The following is a 20,491-nucleotide window of genomic DNA, read 5'->3' as shown; positions in this document are numbered from 1 at the left end:
TCCTTCTAGAAAGTAAACAATGCCTTCTTGGAAGGCAGGCAAACATGCAATGGTTTCTATGATCTCCTTATATCGCCTCTTAAAGGTCATTACTCAGTTGCTGCCCTAGCACCCCTCATTTATGAGCTCCCCCAAAATGACATCAACAATGATGACAATATAGAATCATTCTAGCAAGAATATATTATAATCAGAAGAAAATCTATTAGAAATTCAGAGCCAAGTTCAAAACCCCTTAGAATCATCCATATGTTTCAGAAGTCATATAATCCAGTAACGACGATCCTCCCCTCGGGTCTAAGAAAAATGAAGTCACATAGGTTGCAGGACTGAACACATTATGAGCGTCTTCACTGAAGTACTTATTTCTAAGTCTCTGGCTCTTGGGTTCTCAAGTCCAAGAAAAAGATGATACGCGAAAGCGAGAAGACCAAAGGTCTTGGGACCAACACCACTGAAGGACTTGCTATGATTCCTGGCACCCGGGTTCTCACTCAGTATTGCCTTGGTTTCTGACTATTACCCTCTGTGCCATCCCATGTGCATTCCCCCAAAAGGGCTTCACCTTTCTAGACTTCTCCATAAGTTGCTCCTTTTCTGTCTAACATCTTACAGACTTTGGCACCACAGCTGTCCAGCACTAGCTGCCTTCCCTCCACTTCTCTCCTAGGATTGGAAGCTGATGCCCACAGAGCCTCTTGATTAGAAGGCATCTCCTGTCCCAGTTCTAAGTTGCCCCAGGGTTTCAGATTCATTTGTCCTAAGCCTCATGAACATATATGGCTAACTGTGTCTCTTGAATCCCACAGTCAACAGGTAGGAGCCCTGTAGCTTTCTCCACGCCTTTGTACACTGTCTCCTGTGGCGCCATTTCTCGCTGATGGCTTTACCCATGTGTATGTTTCTGAGGGTCAACCTGGTTTCCAGCCTTCCCTCTGCTCCATCCAATCCCCACTATACTTCATGCATTGTCCCATCCCATTGCCCAGCCAGGGCTACACACCAGCTCTCACCTGGCATCCCTGGTTTCCAACTGACCTCTTAAATCCATGCTTATATCTACCAGGCTTATAAGCCAATCCAGAGGACAGAGTGAGCAGACTCCTTCCTCGGCAGAGGTAGAGTGAGCAGCTCTCCCTAACCTTTCATTAATTCATATCAGTGGGAGATGCTCTGACCTTTTTTTTTTTTTTTTTTTTTTTTTTTTTTTGTTCTTTTTTTCGGAGCTGGGGACCGAACCCAGGGCCTTGCGCTTTCTAGGTAAGCGCTCTACCACTGAGCTAAATCCCCAGCCCCGACCTTTTTTTTTTTTAATCTCCTACCAGGTCTTATGAGAATTTGTACTTGCAATGATCAATGTTCATCACCAATTTGACAGGGTTTGGAGTTACCTTGGAAACATATCTCTTGGTTTACCTATGAGAATGTTTCCAAGGATTTTTAACTATAGAAAATCCATTATGAATGTTGGTGGCACCATCCATGGGTGGAGGTCCCAGACTGAACTAAAAAGAAGAAACCAAGTTGAACACCAGCATTGTCTCTGCATCCTGACTGTGGGTTTCACTTGACTAACTTCCCTCTCCTCTCGCCATGTTTTCTCTTCTGTGATGGATTAGACCCTCAAACTGTAAGCCAAAATAAATCTTTCAGCCCTTAAGTTGTTCCTTCCTCAGCATTCTGTCACTCCAATGAGAAGTAACAAATTTAGTATTTCAGAAGAAATTTTACTCCTAATATCTGGGACCTATTTGTCCAACTAGGTTTCATTGATCTTTCTACCCTTGGCTCTATTATACACATTGATCCATATGGCTCTAAAAGATTGACCTATGCTCACATCTATATCATAAGTAAAAATAACTAAGGTTCAAAGCAGTTCAATAACATTTCCCAAGAGCATATAGTTAGAATAAAGGCAGAGCTGTGCTGGGGTCCTGCCAGCTTCTAAGAGGAGCATACTCATCATACAGAGGCCAGCGCCCAGAGGGCCCAGGGGGTTGAATAAGCACAGCTGTCAAGAAACAGAATAGGCAAGAGAGAGAAAGTAGAAATGACAATGGTCTAAAGAAATTATTGAGATAAATTCCAATTATATGGGTCTACAATCATCATTAGATATTCAACATTTTCTCAATATTAAATTTGATCTGAAGTTCAACCAGCTACCTATATACATATTGACAGAAATATATTATCAACACAAAAATACAGAGTTGTATAAATATGACATGTCTACTGTAAGAAAGCTCCTATTGTAAGTCTATTTTAAGGGAAGTTGTGTTTAAGAACTCACATCCATCTATCTAATTTGGGGGGGATCAGAAAAAAACATATAATTAAACATTCTATAGTCAGTCTCATGTATATTCAAAAGTGAAGAAATATATTTAACTTGTATCAATTTGCTTCTACTTGCAAGAACAATTCTGTTTCTAAAAGTCCATAAAACCATGTGCACACTTCCACACTTTAATGCAATTCTGTACATGTGAAATACATTAACACACCCAATAGGTTTTCTCACACATTCCCTTTTTCCAACTCATCTGGCCTCTTCCCTCAGACTTCTGAATAGCTTTCCTGCAGCACCCCCTTTCAGAAAGTTCAAGAACCACAAGCATCCTCAGCTACAGTTTTACTTCAGGCTCCTGTGTGCTCATGACTCTACACTCGCCAGCTTATCCGCTGCCCGTATTCTATCCTGACTTCTTGCAGTAAAGCCCAGGCAGATCATTTCTAGAACCACACAAATTTATGTTGTCATCTCTATACGCAACAGTGACAGCTCTTTGTGTTCCCATGCCCCATCATTTTTACCTTCACAGTCAACCTGTTCACCTAAGTGGTCTACCATTGCTGACTCAAGCTCTCCTGTGCTCTGTCCTTAGCAGTGAAGTTCTCTCCATCCCCATCACCACCAAATGTTGACCAGGGAATACTAGAAAAGGCCACCCTTTGAGCCAGCTGCTGCCTTTCCCTGTGCTGGATCTGCAGCTGCTGCTAGACTAGCATACAGTCTGCAAATGACTGTGGGTGTCATTCCGCTGAGAACATCACTTCACCACGTGACCTCCTGACTGTCCTAGAACTTGCTGTGTAGATCAGGCTGGATCTCAGAGGGATCTGCCTCTGCCTCTGCCTCTGCCTCTGCCTCTGCCTCTGCCTCTGCCTCTGCCTCTGCCTCTGCCTCTCTGCCTCTGCCTCTCTGCCTCTGCCTCTGCCTCTGCCTCTGCCTCTGCCTCTGCCTCTGCCTCTGCCTCTCTGCCTCTGCCTCTCTGCCTCTGCCTCTGCCTCTCTGCCTCTGCCTCTCTGCCTCTGCCTCTGCCTCTGCCTCTGCCCCTGCCCCTGCCCCTGCCCCTGCCCCTGCCATGCTTGGATTAAAGGCATGCACCACTACATTCGATTCCTCGTAGCTTTTTTTTTTTACTGACCAACATTAATGTATATGTTTCCTCTGTCAGCTTATTTGAATACCTTGTCTTTACTACTCCTTTACTTTCCTTAACCTTTCCACATATAAACACTGCAATGTCAGTCCACCAGACAGGAATTCTTGACTCCTAGTCTTCACTTATCCCTTGAAATGAAAGTACTATCCAGAACATAGTGACGTCCAATAAATAGATGCTGATTTCATAAATCATATTACAATACATGCTGCAAATTGGGCAGAACTCAAGCCGCTGGGGTTGGAACGTGGGTGTATCTATTGTTTTACACATTCTAGGACAACCCTCATCTGGTAGCAGTTTGGGAAATTAAAGAGATATTCTTTACCTTTCGGATGTCGCTCGGATCTGTTCCTCACAACTACAATTCAGACCTTCCGTCTTCTCATGGAAATATTTTTCCACACACTGCTCTTCAAAATCATGAAGCTTTTTCAAGTCATCCTTAGTGAGGTAGAGTTCTGCAGAAATAAGCATGACACATATGAAAGCCACTCTTGGAGGGCTGATATGGAGTGTTCTTTTTAGCAGCATGGATTGTGTCCCCAGTGGTTCATGTACTGAAACTTCGTCTACAGGTGAGGGTTAAATGGTGGGGCCTTGGGATGGTTGGATTAATGGACTGGTCACATTGAGCTTAGCCGCTGCTAGCTCTCCGTTCTCCCTCTATCTCCTTCCTCACACCATCCCCATTCCATACCTTTGCCCTACAAGGAACCCATCCACCATGTTGTGATGTCACTAGAAGGCCATCACCAGAGGCTGACCAGAGGGAGACTACAGTCTTGGAATTCCAACCTCCAAATACAGTAGAGCCTTGAATGACAGAGCTACAGGCACCTATGCGCTCACTTAAAAATCTGCCTATTAAATTTGGTTTCCCAAAAACCTATGTTGGCCAGACACTGTAGCAATAACTTGAGAATCACGATGTTTTTGCATGATATATGTATTATAAATGGTGAAATTTTTAACTTTTTTTTTAATTACAAAAGGGAGGTGGGCTGGGGTTATGGTTTAGTCTGTAAATCTCTTGCCATGAAAGCACGGAGACTGGAGCTTGATTTCCAGAGCCCACATAAAATCATTTGACATGGCGATGCGTCCTTTTACTTCCAGCACCGGAAGGCAGATGATGAGCAAACCGGAGCATTCGAAGCTGATGAACTGCTCATAGAGGCACCCACAGAAGTAGCTATGAAGTGTCCCAGGACTGAGGCACTCAGTCCTGTGAGGTTCCAGTTTAATACCATGCCTTTGTATTTCCTTGCATTTCTCTTGCCTGGAAGTGGTACCGCTTGTGTTCTGTGATCGTGATTTTGGTGAACTGTACAGTTCTAAACAGCCAAATACATTCTTGTCTGTGCTATCACTGAATACGTGAGGCTAGGTACTTAATAAAAAGAGGCTTACAGTTGACCTTGGCACAAGCCAGTTTTAACTCTTAATATATTTATAGGAGAATTTTGTGTAGAGTCATTCTACGCTCTCATAGCATATCTAACTTTTCCTGTGTGCCTGTGTATTCATAAGGAAGATGAACATATAGGAGCGCACATGTGTGCACATGCAGGCACAGGACAGAGGTCGATCTTCTAAGTGGTGTTTCTGAAGTCCAGGCCTGTGAGAACACGGACCATGGCATTTAGTCTGTGCTGAACAGCAAGAGTCCAAGGTATCAGCCTTGTTCTGCCTCCCTGGCGCTAGAGTTAAAAGAATGCACCGACACTCCCAGCCACTGTGAGTTCTGAGACTCAAACTTGGGTCCACGTGCTTACAAGTACTTTCTAGACTATCACCCAGGCACCTTTTTTTAAAAAAAAATTTGCTCAAATTTCTAGGCTAGATAATTGGTATTTGAGAGTTTTTGTTTCCTTCACTTTTATCTATTTTAAATTTGTTTTATTGCATGATATTTTAATGAACCAGTCTCACTCTGTAGCTCAGGCTGGCCTCAAACCCATAGATACCCTTTCCTCCGCCTCTCCATGTGTGGGATCACAGGTGTGTGTCACAGCGCCCATCGTGGTCTTATGGGTTTGTTTGTTTAATTATCATAAATCTTCAAAAGGCAAAATTCTCCTATAAGTGTGTTTGTAGTTAAGACGTATGTGAAGCTCATCGGTAAGTCTCTTTTATTAAGTACCAAGCCTCGTGTGCTTCGTGATAGCAGTGGGATGGTTATAAATGGCTTCTCTCCCAGTTGTACTAAGAACAGTAAGTGGTAGCTTATGTGACTGACATCACAGCCTGTCACACTGAGCTCCTAAAGAAGCAGTAATACAAACATGTAAGAACACTAGATAATTCTTTCTTCTTTCTTTAAAAAAAATGGTGAATATAGTGAACAGGCAGAAGTCTTTTTTTCAATATTTTAATAGTGTGCAATGTTTTCCTGTGTCGACCAATCTTCTCTATATTCATATACAGCTGGAGAAAGAACATCGTTGTCTTTTTTTCTCCTGTTGTCTGCTTTAGCTACTAAAAGAGCAACAAGTCGTCTACAGGTGAAATTCAAGTTCATAGAGGGCAGAGGAGGCTGATGTCACTGCAGCTAGTGAGGAAGTCTTGCCCCATCAGGCTGAGCATGATGGGCTAACTCCTCCTTCTGAGAACTGCCAGCCAGTGGCCAATCAATAGTGCACCCTTCTCTGAAGTAACTAGTTCTTTAAAGAACACCTCACCCTGTGGTGCTGAAGCCAAGGCAGGCCAGGCCGTCATCAACCCTCAGCATTCAGACTTATACACTGCCCTGGTTCTCACTGAGTGGAACCAGAAATCACATTTAAGTGTGTTTCTAATACTTGGGAACTATCGAGGACATGATGTTGCTAAGGAGACAAATTTAGAAAATTCTTTCATAAGTGTCTTCATGTAAGAAAAAATATTACACCATAATTTACTACTAATGCAACCATTTCATTGTTTTCCAATTAAACAAGCAAGGAAAAATTAGTTTTAAATTGAAAATGTGTTTAGCTATAAAAATGTGCTCACAACTGAAGCACACAATGTTTTGTGGCGTGAAAGAACCTTTTGGACATTAGAAAAACTGATATTCTCCCACAGTCCCCATCTTTGATGTCCTATAAGCCTGAAGTTTTTCAGGGACGTACACCAGCCACCAGCAGCGAATCTGCCCCAAACTCCCAAGAGCAAGTCTAGCCACAGGTACTTCTTTTGGAGTATGAAGTTCTTAAAACTATCCACAAGGTGGCACTGCTGCCCTGTCTCTTGTCAACTCGACCTTTAAAGGGGTGGAAAGAAACCCGGAGCACGTTTTAGAACTGTGGGTGAACTTGCCTTGGTGCAAAAGCTTTGAGTCAGGCACTCCAGTGGTGCACAGATGTGAAAGCAAAAGTGACGGCTCAGGACACCACAACACCAGGTTCTCAGCACAGAAATTTATTAGCCCACGAAAGACAGAGGGCAGAGAATGAAAAACAGAAGACAGGAGGTAGAGAATAAAGGAGAAGGGAACAAGGAAGAGGGAGGAGAGGTTTGTTTAATTACCAAAAGTGTAAAGAATCGTAATATTTCCCTCAGAAGAAAAATACTAAAATAATATCTCTGTGAAGGATGTTGTATTGGGGGATTCTTAGAATCTGTTAAGTAGCTGACTTGAATTTCAAAAACAAAAAAAGGAATAAAATAAACTACAGGTACTATGATCTTTAGTACCATATTTTTAATGCAGAGACTCGTAGCACTGACGATTACAAAATCAAAATATCTATAAAAACTGAAGATGCTCTACATCCCTAAGTATCCCTAAGTATCCCCAAGTATCCAGTCGAGATTAAATTCTTTATAAAACACACCAAGCACATCCATTTCATTGTCATGAAATTAGCTTTGCCCTTAATAAATGGCTCTCTGAGGGTTTTTTTTTATTTTACTCTGTATAGATATTTTGCACGCTTGTGTGCCTGTGTACCCTAAGCATGCAGTACCAACCGAGGCTGTACGGGGTATGAGATCCCTCAGAACTGGAGTTACAGGTGACTATGAGCTGCCATAGGGGTGCTGGGAATCACACTCCGGTCCTCGGACAGCAACCAGCGTCTCATCTCTACACCCTCCACCCTGAGGATTATTTTTATATACATGGCTGTTTGATCTGTTATCAGCAAATCCATGTGCCTCTTTTATAGCTGTGCATACCTAGGGCCACACCTGGAGGGAAAAAGAACGTAAGCATCCTGACTCAGCTCAAAACAAGAATGCATCTTCCCATATGCCTGCAGTCCACATTGATCTTCCGAACATAGGAAACAACCTTTCCGCACCCTCATCTGATCTTAGGAGGCTAGGAAACCAGAGCTGTGGTTCTGGTTGATCCACTAGGCAAAGCTTGCTTCTGCTTCTCTGGACCCGAGGCCTTTGGAATCCCCTCTCTACACAGCAGTAAGTACAGGTCAGGTGACTCGACTCTCTAAAAGATATTCAGAGGAGTCCCCAGGTCAGCAGAGGAAACCCAGGTTTTCTCCGAGGTCTAAAACCTTCACACATTCAAGTAAAGACACTGTCTCTCCTGCCTCTTTCCTTCAGCACACACTTTAACTGGAAAAGTATTTTTTATTCCCCTGAAGTAACTGTCTCAGAGGCTTACTGCCTCAGTCTGCTAGCAGAGGCCTAGTCCTGGAAGCTTCCAGCCTCCTACACTCTTATCTAGGCTCTTATCTACACTCTAATCAATCTGGCTTCTCTCTCATCTTCTGATGTTTTTGTTCTGTTTGGCCTCAAACTAACATTGGCCGTGTGTTCTAATCTTCTGACGACTCATTCTCTGACTCATCTGTCTTCACGTGTGTCTAGCTGGTTCTCTCTGCAACTTGTATCTCTACATCTGTCCTGGTAAAACTCTCTCTCTCTCTCTCTCTCTCTCTCTCTCTCTCTCTCTCTCTCTCTCTCTCTGTGTGTGTGTGTGTGTGTGTGTGTGTGTGTGTGTCTATCTCTCTCTGTCTCTCTCTGTCTCTCTCTCTCTGTCTCTCTGTCTCTCTCTCTCTCTCTCTCTCTCTCTCTCTCTCTCTGTTTCTCTCTGCATTGCTCTCTTAGGTAGCTTCCCTTTCCTCTCTCTTCTCATGGGAATTGGGCATATCCTACTCTGTCAAATCTTGCTCGCTTTGTCTGCCACTCAATTAGACATCACTTTCAATGGCAGCGCTTCCTTCTACAAACTAACTTGACGTTCATTGTTTGAGATTCAAGGTATAGAGTAAGGACTGAACCACACCACAACTAGAAACAAGTATTTTCAGTATAATCAAATATCCTGCAACATTTAACAGGGCGAAAATAAGCATGAGACCCCCAGACAAAGGTGAGAGACTGTAGCCAGTGTTGTCTCAGAACCTTCATGCTGTGATCTCCCTAGAATTACAGGCTTCCAATATACCCACCCTTTATTCGTTTCCCTCCTTCATGTTCAGTGTCTGACCGTTTTTTCCCTTCCTTCCACCTCCAGAGAGACTTACTTAGCCCCATGTCACCCTCTTCCTGGTCCTGTGGCGCTGGGCGACAGCACAGTCCTCGGAGGAGCAGGCACAGGTGACTTATCAGGATAAAGGGTGGGGGCAGCCAGGGCTTCTGGTGGTAGGTCATGATGTAGCGATAGCGGTTGTATTTCCAGAGCTTGTTTGAGATGGATTTTATGTCTAAGTAAATGTTGCTGTGAGGTGCAAAGAGAGGAGAACATTTTAGTTTGGGACCCTGAAATGTGACAGTTAGACTCTATCTTCCAACTCTTCTGATTGGTTAACAGATAATCACCAGCAGTTAGCCAATAGCTATTATCCACGTAGGATTTTTATTCCATCCAAAAGAACAATACAGTAACCACCTCATACAACAAAATGTGTGGCTTGGAACAACAACAACAAAAAAAAAAAACGCAGACCCTGAAATCAGAGATTAGAAAAAAAATGGCGGCATTTTAAGCGGGAAAACAGAAACTACCCTGTTGTGCTCAGTACTGTCTATAGGATGCCTTTGCTTCTCATATATGAAGCTCTTTTCCAGAATGTAATGCATCCCTTGTTATGAACAAGTCTGATGTTCCTTTGTGCTACTGACCTTATAAAGATACCCCTCACATGCCCAAAGCAAGAACTGCTGGAATAATTCTAGCTAAAACATTTCAACAGAATCATCTGAATGAAGAATACATAGGAAAGAAGAACCGATTCTTCCTCAAATAAGCCAACACACAGAGCTTCCAAAAGGAACTTGATAAATTATTCACATTAACTTTATAGTGAAAGTAGCCTCTATTGGTAGTCACTCTGGGTTTTCTCTTAAATTACATCAGTTTTAAAGGAAGCCAATAAACACTGACACTACAGAATTGCAAATGGAAATTTTAGCAGGTGGTAGAATGCTTCAAAACAACATATTACCCTGAACTTTGTATATATTTAACACTGGTAGCAGGCCCAATAGAATACTACTTAGATTTTTTTTTAAAGTAAGTTTCTTCAGAGGAAAAAAATGGCAGAGTAGAATTTGAACAAAATTTAGCCAATAAAATATTGGCAACCAAAACCTGACCAGTGATAGGGAGAAGGAGTCACAACTATCCTTGAAAGAACCAGGTTAGGATAAGAGAGAGAAAAGCATGTCCCAGGGCCTATGAAGTGGATGATTGACTCATGGCTGGGTTAGAACCCTGATTCTCAGAGTACGAAAACTGAGTTCAGAGTCAACATCACCTGAGTACACAGGGACATTCTTGAACTCTATCCCAGCATCACCAGGGCACATGATGAGGTCATACACACTCCTGGACTCTATCTCAACATTATCGAATGGGAAACTGCAAGGGGATGGGGTCATTAGTCTGCAGTTCTGCAAATTCTCAATTGTCTTCAATTCACGGGTGGCTTCAGCTGTCTTCCAGCAGGGATGACATTCACAAAGTATATCAAAGTCTTTAATGGTAAGAACTCTATCTACAATATCCTCCTAGATGAGTAATCAGATCTGGGGTCAGCAAACTTGTTTGTACCTCAAAGTGTTGGCCTCTTTATTGAGTGTTGGGGAAGGAAGGGGAAGAGAGAGTAGGGAAGAAATGCAGGAAAAGGAGGAATGGAGAGGAGGGGATAGGGGAGAAAAGGGGAGGGGAGGGGAGGGGAGGGAAAGGATTGCAGGTTGGACTTCCCAGAGAAGCTCCTGCTCTTCCGAAGATTTTGGAAAGCCTAGACATGGAACAAGTCTATGTTGGGAAGGAGAGTTCAAGAGTTTGCCTTGGGAGGGTCACGGGGTCAATAAGGCTGGAGTGCCAGTGAAGCGGGTCGCATAGGATTTCCCAGATATGCAGAATAAGAACAAGAATAGGAAAAAGTACCAATAAAGGAAAAGGTCAAAGCTCTAGACCTAAGATCTTTTTTAATGTAAAATGGAGACGTTGAACAAGAAAGGGAGGAAGGGAAGCTTAGTATGAGAGAGAAGGAAGAAAGCGGGACAGACAAGGGCCACTTTGAAAAAAGGACACAATGGAACCCTTAGTGGGCCATCAACTCCAACCCTCTCACTCTGCAGAACTCCAACTGTACAGTAACAGCTCAAATATCCTCTAATAATATAATCTTCAATTATGGCTTCTTCTATCTCATTGTCTACGAGTTTGACTTCTTTCCTACCATGAGTTTCCTATTCTTGCTTTAAAGTCATAGTAATAAAACATGGGATACACACAAGAACAAAGGGTCACATACTCGACATGCATGGAAATATACTCAGTATAGCTGCTCCCCTATTTTGGTAAATCAAATAATCATATTTGATTAAAGTTACCTACTTGAAACAGGCAATCAGCAAGTTCACCATGATGATATATTGCACAAAGAGGTAGACGGCTTGCAGGAATGGAGTCAGGAAAGAACCCGGAGGGCAAGATGTCTCATTTGAACAAACTACAAAGAAAGAACTTAAGAATGAGAGAAGATTGGCCACAGGCCTGGAGCCCTCTGCCAAGTATTTGACCCCTTATCTTCACAGAACACCACAGACTTTACACTTTGAAGGTGTTCTTATGATTGCTTTCCAGACTTGCTTTTATTCTGGGTATCTCCGTGGGTTCTGATTCTGCATGAAGGCAAAGCCCCATCCGTACCATCTATCTCTGAAGCATAGACTTCTCCATACATCATCCAATATGGCTCGAATACAATATCACGAGCCAGGCGCCATGAAGGAGGCTCCTTTGGTGACAGGATGGCTTTGCGTGCCACGCCAAAGCTCAGCAGAACAATGGCCATGATGATCACAATGTAGAACATGTTTGCTGCCTGCAAAAACAGCACAGCACAACCAGAATTTACCACAAATCAAGCCCTAGAGGTCATTAGCACACTTGCAGATATTTAGCCTAGTTGGTGGCTAAAATGCCTCCATCCAAGACTGCTGAGTTCTCTCTGGCTGCTAGTTTCTTTTCTCCACACAGTATGTGCTTTAGGCCAGTGATATCTATGGAGACATATGATGTGCAGATGTATAAATAGAGACTCCTTCCGTAAGCAGCAATCAAATCTTACCTACTTTTGACTGACTAGCACCCAATATTGACCAATAAAATCAAAGATTTGATTAGAAAAACTTTAAAAGGATATGGTATATTCAAATTACTCCAATAACTGTTTCCAGGATTCCTTCATAGAGTCACGTGGTGTCTTGGGAATTGATTATACCAGTTTTGTCCTATCTTTGAAAATACAAGCCACTTGTTTCACCATGGCAGATTTGGAAGTCATGAACATTTCCACTCTCTCCACATTTCTTATCTTATTAAGTGGCAACTACAAGATCCAAGTAGCCAGTGGGCTGAAGAATGATGACAGTCAATGACCTTGCCTGAGCTGTTAAACATCGCTGGACTTTATCATTCTTCTTGCTGCAAAGTAGACTTGGGAAGAGGCTATATTGCATGGGTATGCCACACAAAAGGGAAATTCTACATCCTGGAGTCAGCACTTAGGAAACCCATCAAACCCAGCTTCTGGGAGAAGGAAACTTGTGCCTAATCACTTGAGGTGTACTTGTTGTCTCACCTCTAATACATGTGACATTTCCAAAATCAGAGTACGCATGTATGGTCTAAGAGAAAAATGATAAGAAAGAAGAAAATCTGAGTGCTGGCCTGGGGTTCAGCAGTAGAGTGCTTGTTTGCTATACGCGAGGCCCTGGGTTCAGTTCCCAGTTCTGCCTGAAGAAAAAGTAGTGGGAGGGAGGGCGAGCTAGAAGCAGTGGCTAGCAGCAAGATCCTTCTTGACATTCTTCTGCTCCTTCTACCGCTGACTTTTTTTTCCTGTACTACTCCTGACCCTCCAGAACATTACCTTTCTTTGTATTCTAGAAATAAATGCCAAGATAGTCTTGATGTTGTACTTCTAGACAGTAGATCTTTCTGTAGTTCCAAAATTCCAGATGGCAAAAGCTGGCACAATGTTCAGCAAGCTCAGAGGACAGACTAGAGGCAGGCCACCCACTGTGGGATCCTGGATCCCCAACATATGCTCAACTTCTGTTTCCTTGTATGTAAAAAGTAGATGCTATTTGATTCATAAAGTTGCTACAAATATTATATGAATTAATACATGCAAAACATCTAGTACAGCGTGTGGTACATAGTTTCTACTAATTAAAAGTAAGATCAGTGATTTGAAACAAAGTACTTTCAGAGAATAGGTCCTTGGTGGTAGCCCTACACAAATAAAAAATAATGTGACCCAATCACTTACGGCCAGCCCTCACAAAAGGCTAAATTAAGTATTCCTATTAACTATCAAGACCACATTTACATACAAGTTTATGGTTAGTCAGAAATGAGTCTCTGTGCTTCTAGAAGCAATTACAAATTTTAACTAGAGGACTAGGGAGATGGCTCAGTGTGACCGTGCTTACTGCATCTGAGATTAGATTCCCAGAAAGCATGCAAAAGGCAGGCAAGGAATGGGGAACGCAATGGTTCCTGGGAGCTCACTAGCCAGCCAGTCCAGATAAAAGTGAGCTTTAAGTTCCATAAGAGTCCTTTGTTTCAGAACCTATGGTAGAGAGCTCTAGTTATCTGAGTGAGAATAGCCCTGATAGGCTCGTAGATTTTAATGTTCGTCCCCAGTTGGTGGAACTATTTTGTAAGGATTGGGCTATGTGTCTTCACTGGGGTAGGTGTGTCACTTGGGTAGGCTTTAAAGTTTCAAAAGTCCATACCATTCCCAGTTAGCTCTCTGTCTGCCTAATGCTCCCAGCTACCGCTCCAGTGCCATCTCTGCCTACCTGTTGCCATGCTCCCCCCCAAGATGGTCACAGACTCTAATCCTCTGGATCCATAAGTCCCCAAATTAAATTCTTCCTTTCATGCCTTGGTCATGGTATCTCTTCACAGCAATAGAAAAATAACTAAGACAAGAGCAACAGTGGAAAACAACCAGTGTTGATTTCTGCCATCTACAGAGGCAAACACAGGTGAGGGCACCCATAAACAGACCTGTGCACACGTTCATATAACACAAGAGAGAAGTTAAAGTATGAGATATCCACCATGCCAAGGGAACCATTGAGCATATAAAGTGAGACTCTACGCACCATTTTTGCAATCATGGTCACATATGGACCTGCATGTTGATTCACAGCAAAGAAATCCAGGAGCCGAGAAAACCAAAATATGATGTCTATGCAGTAGATGAGTCTCCCTGCAGTATGCAAAGGTGGATGTCCCCACCGTAGGCCAAAGCCAACGGCAAACAGGCCAATAGCCACAGTTTCCATCAGGTTCCAGTACTCACTGAGCCACATCTTCACCTTCTGAGTAAACTTGCTTGGTTCTGAAATGCAGATCTAATCAGAGAGAGCAAAAATTGAAGACGGGGACATAGTTGAGGATACAGTAAAGTGACAGAGCACTTGCTTCCAGCACATAAGGCCCTGGGTTCGATTCCCAAAACCACAGCCAGAGAGGAATGCCATCAAGAGCTTTTGAAAAATGCATTAACCTGTCATTTAAATAGTAAGCCAACTCCTGTCAAATTTACATAGCAAGATGATCTGAGAATCATCTAATCCTTGCTAATGAGTTATTTAAACAATCATATATAGATATATAATTGCCTATTAATTAAAATTAATGAAGAATTAACCATAATATCTAGCATTACTACCATTAACCTTAGCCACCACTTGAGTGACAAACTAGAAATGACAAAAAGACAAAATTTTGTTCTGACTTTCGTGGATTCTATGTAAGGGCAGAGCAACTGCCGGGCATTTCAGAAGCCAGCACAGCAGTGGCTCTGCCTAACTATGTTTCTGCTTCATGAGCTGAGGGCAGAGGATACTGACAAGAAAGCAAGCCATTCTGTAATCCAGTCCTACAGATGTTACCCAGTAAGCTTTTGGCAAACCACTAAGACTGCGATGTTGGAACCCGCCAGTTTAAGAAACTTCCCTTCCAGTATTATAGCAGGCACACGGCAATGTAAACAGTAAGCTTGTTTTCCCCAAAACATAAACATCATGGTAGAATTCAGATTGTATTTCTCTACTATAAACTCCATTAGCAGACAATGCAACATAACCTCTAAGAAGACACTTACCGTAGAAGGTTGGCCAAATAACCACTGGAACAAGACAAATGTAGAGACACACAGAGACACGCACACGGAGCTAGGGCAGTCGAAGTCATAACTACTTGGGATTATATTTAGAACCGCATTAAGTGGGCTGGAGACATGGCTCAGCCGTTAAAGGCTGGGCTCACAACCAAAAATATAAGAATTGCATTACGTGACCAGTGGCAAAGTAGAAGCGAAAGTGCTTAGTTTTGTTTCTTAGACTCCTTCTCCCAGGAGGATATTCAGCCTCTGTTTTCAAGGTTGTTTACCAGAAACTTCCACACGCTTCAAGTGTATTCCTTATGTATTATCCACCTTTCGCCATTCATGCTTGTGTCACTTACGGGATAAAACTGACAATAGATAAGTAAGGCTAGGTGATTAAAAATCCATACCACAAAGAAACTACATTGTGGGGAGCAAACTGTTGGAGGGCTCAATAGCAAATAGATGGCATTGCCCATCGCTCCTCAAGTAATAAGCAAAGACTGTGTTTCAAAATGGCTGCTTTCAAAGTTCAGCTCAAAGTCTTTGGTAAGGACAAGGAATGATACCAGACATCTTCCCCCAGCAACCTTCTTGTAGCTAATCAGAATCGATGTGTTCTCTCTCCCCTTACACACTTGACATGAGTCCACTTTCAGCCCCAGAGCCAAGAACACCTCTCCTGGGTTGTGCAGAAGACACAGTTCAAAGGACCACTCACCTCCCTGACCTTCTCAATAGCATTGGTGAAGATGTAGATGATGACAAGCCACTCTTGCACGCTGGGTTGGGGCTGCATCTCCACCAACACTGTGTAAGTGAACAGCATGAGGAATGCCAAATAAGCCATCTGTGAGGGACACACATTCCCTGGACGTGAGCTCAAGTGACCACGGAGGATGCCAAGCAGAAGCAGACAGAGCCCAGAAGAAGCACAGACATGAACCTCTACACGACAACATGAGAACATCACAAGGACTGCTTCTGATAATTCATTATGTAATATCAAGGGATGAATAAGTATCTCCAGTCTAGGAACAAATCTGGTACAAGAAGCAGATGCCATCCTATTAGCACTAACCATTGCAGCATGTATACTGGTGAGCTAGCGGCAGACCAGAAAAGGGTCTCATGCCTTCCCTCTAGTCCAGCCTGGAAAATATGCGAGCCAAGATGAGCAGTGTCTCTCGATGCCTATCTCCATGGTAAGCTGACATTCCCCACCTCAGGGAAGTTATTTTATAATGATGAAATGTTACTCTGGCTAAAGAGATGGAGAGATGGCTCAGCAGTTAAGAGCACGTACTGATCTTACTTGAGCAACTGAATTCAGTTTCCAACACCCATGTTGGCCAGCTTCCACTGTCTGTGACTCAAGCTCCAGAGTATCTGGAACTGTCTTCTGGATTTTAGGGTTACCTATACATGTATATGTACACACACACACACACAAAGTAAATAGATAGAAAATAAATGTTTTTTTAGGGAAAATCAGTCGAGGATGGCACCTGATTTGGACATCTGGCCATCACATTCATACATGCACAGCTGCATGTACACACCCATATGAATACGTACACATGAAGAGATTCATCATCTAGGCATAGAATGCAATAGCTAACAGTCTACTGCGTATCAGGCAGAGTATTATGTGCATGGTGCAAGTCCACATAGACCATAGCACAGGTCTATAAATAAAAGGATAGTTTGTAGGAGTCAATCCTCTCCATCCACCTTGTAGGTTCTGAAGCCAAACTCATGCTGTCAAGCTTGACAGCAAGCATTCTCACCTAGGAGACATCTTGTTGAACCATCTCTGCTTTGTTTTGAGTCATGGATGTTCACTTAATCTAGACCTCACTGATATAGCTGGATGGACTGGCCAGTGAGCTCAAGAATCCATCCGTTTCTACCACTCCAATGTTGGAATCACAGAAATGCTGCACTGAGGCTAACTTTTCACGTGGGTGCCAGGGATCTGAACCTGGGTCTACATGCTGTGCCATATGCTACAGGCACTCCCTAGGCACTACCTACTGAGCCATCTCCCCAGTCCTAGAAAAAGTCTTTTAGAAAGAGATAACTATCATTCTGAACTATTTATTTATTAAGTCCTTGCAACAAGTATGTGGCTGCCGAGTCAATATTCTGAGATTGTCTATGCAAACTTCAAATGCTTTTGAGATACAGAACATTGACTGTGAGGAATCTAAGTATAGACAAGCATTAGAAAAATGCGCTACTAAATAAATGTAAGAAGTACTCAGTATATGTGTGCTTTCTCTGAATGGCCACTCTCCACAGAAGATTGCAGTTTGCTCCAACAACTCATGTTCTCAACTTTAAATAGTGGTCTCACATTCAAAGCACACGCTATTGAAAACAACGAAAGAAAATGATGCTATTCCTACAGGTTGATTCACCTGATGATTTTTATTGATTACTGATTTATTTTGCCTGAGAAAGGTAGGAAAACCCTACTATTCAATTCAACACTCAGGACTGTTAAGCCCACTGTACTTAAACATTCCAAATGCTCAGTCTTGCCTGTGCTGTGTCTAAGCACTCCAAGAGAAAAACACAATTTGAGACCGGTCTCATGGCTGCAATTGCAGCAGCAGGAGGCAGTTGCAGGAGCGTTACTACAAGTTCCAGGCCAGCCTCATCTACACCTACCTCGTGATTTCCAGACTGGCAAGGACATAGAATGAGAGTCTTTGCCAAAATAAAAACAAGAGGAAGAAAGGCAGCTGGAGGGCAAGGTTGGTGAGAAAGGGGCTTATTCGGGAGCTTAAAGTGCAGCCGGTCTCCCCTACACACACTTCATTCTTTCCTCGTCTTCTTCCGACTCTCCCACCTGCCTACTTTGTCATCTCTCCCCTTTTTTAGTTTTTGTTCTAAAGCGAAATCCCTAAAATGCTATGAAATTTTTCTCTCAGGTGAGCCAATGAGACATAGCATTAGTAACGATATCGTGAGCTACGAATTATCATCAACACAGTCGGACTGAGACCAACCGTGTAGAACCAGAACTTGACAAACGGAGCACTGTAGAACTCGTAGACTCTTCTGGTCCAGGGGAGGCTCTGGGGCACATTTCTTAAGTCTAAATGCAGAGCTTCATCCAGTTTCTCATCAGGGCCTCTTTCCAAATCGTAGTCTTTCTGAAAAATAAGCAACAGTCTTATCAACTAGAGGGTATAACTCAGTGGTAGATTTTGACCCTTGGTTCAATTCCCCGATCCTCTGCCAAGAATAAAGAAAAATAAACAACATTAACTATATCTACACACACACGCACGCACGCACGCACGCACGCACGCACGCACATGCACATGCACGCACACACACACGCACTTTTTGAGACATGGTCTTACTATGCATCCCTAGCTGGCCTGGAGCTTGCAGAGATCCATCTGCCTCTGTGTCTCTAGTGCTGTATTGAAAGTCATAAATCACCATAGCTTGCCATCATTATGTCTTGGTGAGACAGCTAATCTTGGTTATTGACTTGACATACCTGAGAAAAGGTATGTAGATTCTCAAGTAGAATTGCCTCTGTCAGATTGGCCTGTGGGAATGTGTGGAGGGCACTTTCTTGATTGCTGATCTATATAGGCAGTCCCAGTCCACTGTGAGCAGTGTCATCCCCAGGCAGAAGGACCTGGGGTATATGAGAAATGTAGCTGGCCTTGCTGTAAACCATGAATTCTCAGTGCTTGCTGTCTCTCTCTTGCCTGCTCAACTGACTGTTCATTTTATATCTCTTTTTTCCTTTCCATATCTTTTACGATTGATCCAGGCTGACATCCTTATTCTTTCTGGCCTTGATGGTCATGCTTGTCTATGTCCTTCTTGGTTCTAGCCTGCCTTCTTATGAAACTATCCTATGCAATGAAGGCAATGATTTTCCTATCAGCTACTCTGGTCATAAACAATCAAGGGTTCTCTAGTGAGTAAAATAGAATGATGTTTTCTCATAAGACATGCAAGAATGTCACAATCCTCTGAGTTTCCAGACATGCCTGTAATCAATCCCTGCTTGTCTAGTACCCTCCATGACTACAAGTGCCATGACCAAACCGTGCCACTGGCCTCTGCCTCATGAGACTCTGCCTCTGTGCCCTATCTACAGTTTCATGAAGCTGTCACCGATTCCTAATCCTCAGCCACTAGCCCTACTGAGAAGAGTCATTCCTTTTCCCCCCTGGGCTTTCCACTCTAGTGTCTTCATGCAGCTTCTTCCTGGGCTAGTTTAGGCCACAAACCTCATGCTTTAAAGACTAGCAGTTGAGCAATTTAAATTAGTCTTTAAAAACTCGTTGGGGATTTAGCTCAGTGGTAGAGCGCTTGCCTAGCAAGCGCAAGGCCCTGGGTTCGATCCCCAGCTCCGGGGGAAAAAAAAAAAACTTATTTTGTCTGGTGAAAGTTCCAAAAAGAATTCTGACTTAGCATGGATGTGAGGTCAGGCTGTCCTACATACTCAGAAAGTTGAGGCAGGAGAATCACTGGAATTCAAAAATTCAAGGCCACTCTGGGAAACATAGCAAGACAGTGCAACACACACACACACACACACACACACAGAGAGAGAGAGAGAGAGAGAGAGAGAGAGAGAGAGAGAGAGAGGAAATGCAGTTTCTGATAATACAGCTTCAGCTCCCTGTAGGAACAAAAAGGTCCTTCACTGCTATAAACTAGTACCACAAAGCCACACTAAACCACGTCTGTTTCTATTGCTGCCCCAGTTTTCTCGCAGTATATACATTGTTAAACCATGTTCCTCAGCTAATCAATTACATTTGCCAAATTAGCATTATGAAATCTTATATAGCCCACCAAATCTGCCAGGGGAAAATTAATAATAATTGTGGGAGAAGTGGGAATGGGCTAGACAAGTGTAGTCAATAATTTCTGCTTTAAAATGATTCCAAAGAGTAAAAAAAATCATTTTTATGATCAGAAGCCATTCATAATAGAATGTTCTTGAACAAGTCCTTCACTCAGTGACTCAGACTGGAAAATGCTAAGGTTTCGTGGACAGTTTCCTGAAAATAATCCCACCAGGGCTGAGGCCACATCTGCCTTAGTTTCAATGTCTACTGAATTAATCAATTTATACCACCACATTTAATCCACCTGGGGGAGCAACTGCTCTAGAGAGACACTAGTCAGGGGTTTCAAGAGTTTACTATTTTTTAATGTTAGAGCACACATGTAGTTTCCACTCTTGTAGAAACTCTGAGTCTCCTTTAAGAATGGTTCTGAGAGGAAAGCACCAGTCCTGTACAGCACCTTCAGTGATGACGAATCCATCATCCTACAGAATCTGCCAGAGACAAGGGTGGAACCGTACTCACTGGCAAGCTATCATCTATGTCCTGTGAGATTTTCGTGTACATTTTGAGGAGATGGGTAGTGTACAGCTTTTTGTCCTCGTTTATCTTC

General features: G+C 42.9%; 1 protein-coding gene across 23 annotated transcripts in view; it reads right to left on the bottom strand.

Annotated features, from left to right (window-relative positions):
- Trpm6 (transient receptor potential cation channel, subfamily M, member 6) overlaps positions 1–20,491 on the bottom strand; it is a 163,928-nt gene that overhangs the window by 50,269 nt on the left and 93,168 nt on the right. For 12 of the 23 annotated variants that reach the window (XR_015619880.1, XR_015619858.1, XM_087549827.1 and 9 more), the window contains 7 exon segments: positions 18,061–18,207; positions 15,765–15,893; positions 14,034–14,285; positions 11,566–11,740; positions 11,251–11,365; positions 8,930–9,123; positions 3,781–3,913 (listed from right to left, as the gene is read on the bottom strand). Coding sequence is in view for 20 of the 23 variants with exons in the window: in XM_087549827.1 (XP_087405953.1) it covers positions 3,781–3,913; positions 8,930–9,123; positions 11,251–11,365; positions 11,566–11,740; positions 14,034–14,285; positions 15,765–15,893; positions 18,061–18,207 (1,145 nt within the window). In the remaining 3 variants the exon portion in view is untranslated. 23 annotated transcript variants of the gene reach the window in all.

The sequence above is a fragment of the Rattus norvegicus genome, chromosome 1, assembly GCF_021556685.1.
Source record: "Rattus norvegicus strain SHRSP/BbbUtx chromosome 1, alternate assembly SHRSP_T2T, whole genome shotgun sequence".
Taxonomy (NCBI): Eukaryota; Metazoa; Chordata; class Mammalia; order Rodentia; family Muridae; genus Rattus; species Rattus norvegicus.
This window is presented reverse-complemented; position numbering and strand designations above follow the sequence as displayed.